The sequence below is a fragment of the Mustela lutreola genome, chromosome 15 (assembly GCF_030435805.1).
Source record: "Mustela lutreola isolate mMusLut2 chromosome 15, mMusLut2.pri, whole genome shotgun sequence".
NCBI lineage: Eukaryota > Metazoa > Chordata > Mammalia > Carnivora > Mustelidae > Mustela > Mustela lutreola.
The window spans coordinates 30,037,464-30,041,879 of NC_081304.1; the positions used below are offsets into that span (position 1 = coordinate 30,037,464).

The 4,416-nt window shown below is 44.6% G+C and overlaps 1 protein-coding gene across 1 annotated transcript; it reads right to left on the bottom strand.

Annotated features, from left to right (window-relative positions):
• Window positions 1-1,779: 1,779 nt before the first annotated feature.
• SMIM36 (small integral membrane protein 36) lies at window positions 1,780-2,535 on the bottom strand. The gene has a single exon (XM_059150490.1). It carries the CDS (start codon window positions 2,210-2,212, stop codon window positions 1,931-1,933), a length of 282 nt encoding a protein of 93 aa, XP_059006473.1. The 5' UTR covers window positions 2,213-2,535; the 3' UTR covers window positions 1,780-1,930.
• Between the last annotated feature and the right edge of the window lie 1,881 nt (window positions 2,536-4,416).

Here is a 4,416-nt window from a genome sequence, read left to right on the forward strand (position 1 = left end):
AGTCCTTCTAGAAAACAGCTCCTCATTTTTCGGAATGCATAATCTTATCTTTGATGCCTGAGTCCAAGATGAAATGGGCCATTCAACATTATTTAAATGCTGCCTGATCCCCTTCTGTGCCATAGGCGCTCGTGTCTCCATGGTCTTCTGCACTCTGTGTAGACTTCTCACAATGCCATGCTTTCTTGTCCTCCTTTGGAGAGGCCATGCCTGACTCTGTCTTTATCAGGCTGTAAAGATAGGACGGCCGCAGTCACGACACCATGTCTTTGTTATTTCCACATGGGGCCTGATTGGAAGAAGGGGTTTCATAAATCACCAAGTCAATATACAAGTCACTGTGAGCTCAGGGAAAGGAGGATTCATAACAACATACAGTGGAAGTAATAATTCAAAATCAGAGAAACAGATGAGCGAGCAGGGAAACAAATGTGTTAGTTAATAGCAACAAAGAAAAGGAGAGAGACGCGCGCGTGTGAGCCGTGTTCAGAGGGCGGGAGAACTGAAACACCAAAGCTATGGGACCTCGACATTTTGTGGTGAGTCTTCAGTAACCTTGGATTGGAACAGGATTGGAGTTTGAGCTTCTTGATGAGAAGTATGAGAGGAAATAACATTAATAATATTAATAATCATTAGTAATTAGCTAACCAAAGGTATAAAGCACTGTCTTGAGGGCTTTCCGTGAAATTACTCATTTAAATACCCCATACAGCCTATAGATCCTGCTACTAGCCTTGGGGCACACAGAGATGGCTTTGGTCACCCATCTAGTAAGTGGAGGAGATAGGGTGTGAACCCAGGCTCCAAGCTTTGCCGGTTAGCCACTGTGCTCTATGATTACTGTGTTCCCCATACTGACTCACAGGGGAATAGAAGGTGAGCAGTGGTGTGTATAAAAAGAATAATAATAACTTCAAGTCTGGAAAAGTTCAATGGTTGCTTTGGAGAGAGAGAATCTGCTAAGTACAGGGTAGATGCAAGTTAGTCTCATTTCTCATTATACAGACATAGAGATACACAGACACAGACACACACAAAGACAGACACACACATACACACACACTATTGTATTTTGTTTTTTAAACCCTTTGAAGGGGAGTCGAAGATGCTACCCCAAAATATGACGTTTTGGCCTGTTGATTATTTTGATTTAAAGTTCCTTAAAAGAGAACGAGTGTAAGAAAGAATAGTCTGGCCCTCCTTGGTCCCCCTGAAAGCAGGGAATAAATCTCCCATATGAAAGCTACCCTCCTGTACCTGGAGGGGAGAAGGCATTCTGGTCACCAGAAATAGGGAATTTAGAGCCAAGAAAGCTATATAAACAGAACTTGTTATTTCCTTACTAATTTACTGCCCCAAACCCAAATTTCTTTGCCTTGTCAATTCTTCATAAATTTATCTTTTTTTTTTTTTTTTTTTTTTTTTGGTCTAAAGGACATAAAAGCTGTCTGCTCTGGTCACTTCTTTGAGCTTCGTATTTTTTTATGGGGCTCCCATAGGTTAAAAATTAAATTTATTTTTTCTCCCGTTCATATGTTTTATGTAAATGTAATTACTGGACCAGCCAAAGAACCTAGAAGGGAAGAAAAAGAAAGAAAAGAGTTTTCTACCCCTGCACCTTATTCAAATGTCAGTCTCTCCTAGAAATGGCAAGGATAGCATCACCAGGAAGGGCCCAGCAACTTCACTATACAATAGTATTAATGAGATTTTGCATCTAGAGAACTTGACCGAAGGCCACCTTGGGCTTCTTACCTTAAGTGGATGCTTCGTCCCCAAAGAGGGTGATGAGAAAGTAGAAGGTAAGGCAGAGCTCCCACTCTCAGAGCCAAGCAGGACTGGCGGTACCCTGAGAGAACCGCAACCCTGTGGAGAACAGTTCATGCCAAATGTCTAGTGCTCTCTCCCCAGGCCCCCTCAGCCAGCCTCACACCATTGTGCTTTTCTTCCCTAGTAGAGCAGGATCCCCAAAATGAAGGCTGGGCCTCCTTGCCCAGGGGTCCTCTGAAGTACTCTGCTGCATCACCAGCAAGCGGATGGAAGGCTGGGCATCAAGGGTGGTCTCGGGAGCGTACTCCTTACTGGGGTCCTTGCCTCGGCAGTCATACAGCACGCAGGAGATGAGGAACACCAGAAGCAAGATGACGTAGCTGGCTACTAGGATGATCAGGTTCAAGGTGACAGGGTCAATCTCCAAGTAAAACTCCATCACGTCTCTCACAGTTAGGAAGTGGGTCTAGAGAAAGACAGCGGGGCCAGTATGGGGATTGCGGGGAGCAAACCCTAGCTCATTGAAATAGCTACATGGGCTCTGGAGTAAAAATACAATAATCTCCAGTGCTCCAGGAGACCTCACAGATTAAAGCTGCTCGGTTTAATAACTTAAGCTCTTGCTGTTAATACTGCAGCCACCAAAACACAGGAGCTGTCTCTTGTCAATTTACCTCTGCAGAGAGAGACAGAAAGAGATGGTTCAGATGTTATTAAAGTCTGGTATATAAGCAGAGTGTCCATATAATTCATCATCTAAACATGTGGTTTGACGGGGCGCCTGGGTGGCTCAGTGGGTTAATGCCTCTGCCTTCGGCTCGGGTCATGATTCCAGGGTCCTGGGATCAAGCCCCTCATCGGACTCTCGGCTCAGTAGGGAGCCTGCTTCCCCCCACCCCCGCTGCCTGACTCTGCCTACTGTGATCTCTGTCAAATAAACAAATGAAATCTTAAAAAAAAAAAAAAGAATGCAGATCTCTCTTGATGTATAAATTATCATTCTGCCCCAATAGTCCTGTATCTAGCCAACCTCTTGGGTGTGGATCTAGGGTCGTCATATGGGTCCCCTGGCTCAGAAGGGTCCTGTACCTGTTTCTTGCTCTGCTGTCACCATCTTAAAGTTCTTTATAATTATTTATTTTGTATTGGGCTCATAAATTATGTATCTGGCCTTGGTCTCATATATACAGTTTTGGCCAGACAGGACCACTTCTCCAAAAGCTAATGGGACTCTTTGATGCTCCTAGCTAAAGGCCAAAGCTCCCAGAGGTCTGTGGTTTCTCACTGTTGTTAAGTTAATGGCCTGGCAGCTTCCTGTCTGGCCTCTTTATGCCCAGCTTCCACGGGAGGCTGAGGGTTCAGGGATGCTATAAAAAAGAGTTCTTATTGCTCTAGAGACCTTTTTAAAATAAAATATTCCATGATTCTGTGATCCTGGACTAACTGTGAAATTATACTTAAGCAGATGGATAGTCTTCTCACACCATAGGTTAGAATCAGTTGGGTTCCTGAGGAATACGGATTCCCGGGTCAGCCCCAGAGCTTCTGAATTATCATCTCTGGGGCTGGAGTGGGAATCTGCATTAGTTAAACAGCTTCATAATTTCAGTAATTTTGATATGCAACCAGGGTGGAGACTCTTGGCCCTAGACATGTGAAAGCAAGGTCCCCCAGACCCCCAGAGCTTTGGTTGTCTGCCAAGAGATGTCACAGGAGGTTTTCAACAGAGACTTTAACACCATGTGAGGCTGTGAGTCCCACAGGCTGGGAGAGTTCCTTTTGTCAAGAGCAAGTCCCTTTCCTCATGGCAGTTTACATTTACCAGGCTCATAGGAGACTGCTGTTTAGATCAGAATACCAATTTATTAAGGTACAGTGAAAAATACAACTGTCACAAGATCGGAAGGGCTTGTGCTGGAGCAACCATAGCCTTTTCTCTCCAGAGGCATATCTACAAAGTCCATTTATAATCAGAAAGTTTCCTGGTGAGCTCAGAATCTCTCAGCAAGGGGAGCTGTGCAGTGCACCTGTAAGTCACATGCAGGACTCCTGGACCACAGCCAGGCTTTAAAAGGCAACGTTATTATGTACCCGTGAATTCATTTTTCTGTCCACTCTGAACTCTAGATCCTTGATGTCTATAGTAAATCCATCTCTGTACAGCATAGGTTCTCTCCTATAACAATATTTAGGGAGTTCTTTGATGACTTTATTTTTTTAAAAGATTTTACTTATTTATTTGACAGAGAGAGACACAGTGCAAGAGGGAACACAAGCAAGAGGAGTGGGAGAGGGAGAAGTAGGCCTCCCACTGAGCAGGGAGTGGGGGGGGGGGCAGGGAGACTGATGCAGGGCTCTATCCCAGGACCCTGGGATCATGACCTGAGCCAGAGACAGACGCTTAACGACTGAGCCACCCAGGCACCCCACTTTTGATGACTTTAAATAGAGGACACAAAGATTTCCTAACATTGACTTGGATACGTTTTGGTCCACATTAAATTACACTGAAACACGTGGCAACATTTGTATGGAATGGAGTTTTTCAGATCAGCTCCAGATCTCTCTGAGTGTCAGTGATAACCCTTAAATCAGGATGGTTGATTCAATCTGGCCTCTTCTCTTCTTGCCTTGTCCCAGTTC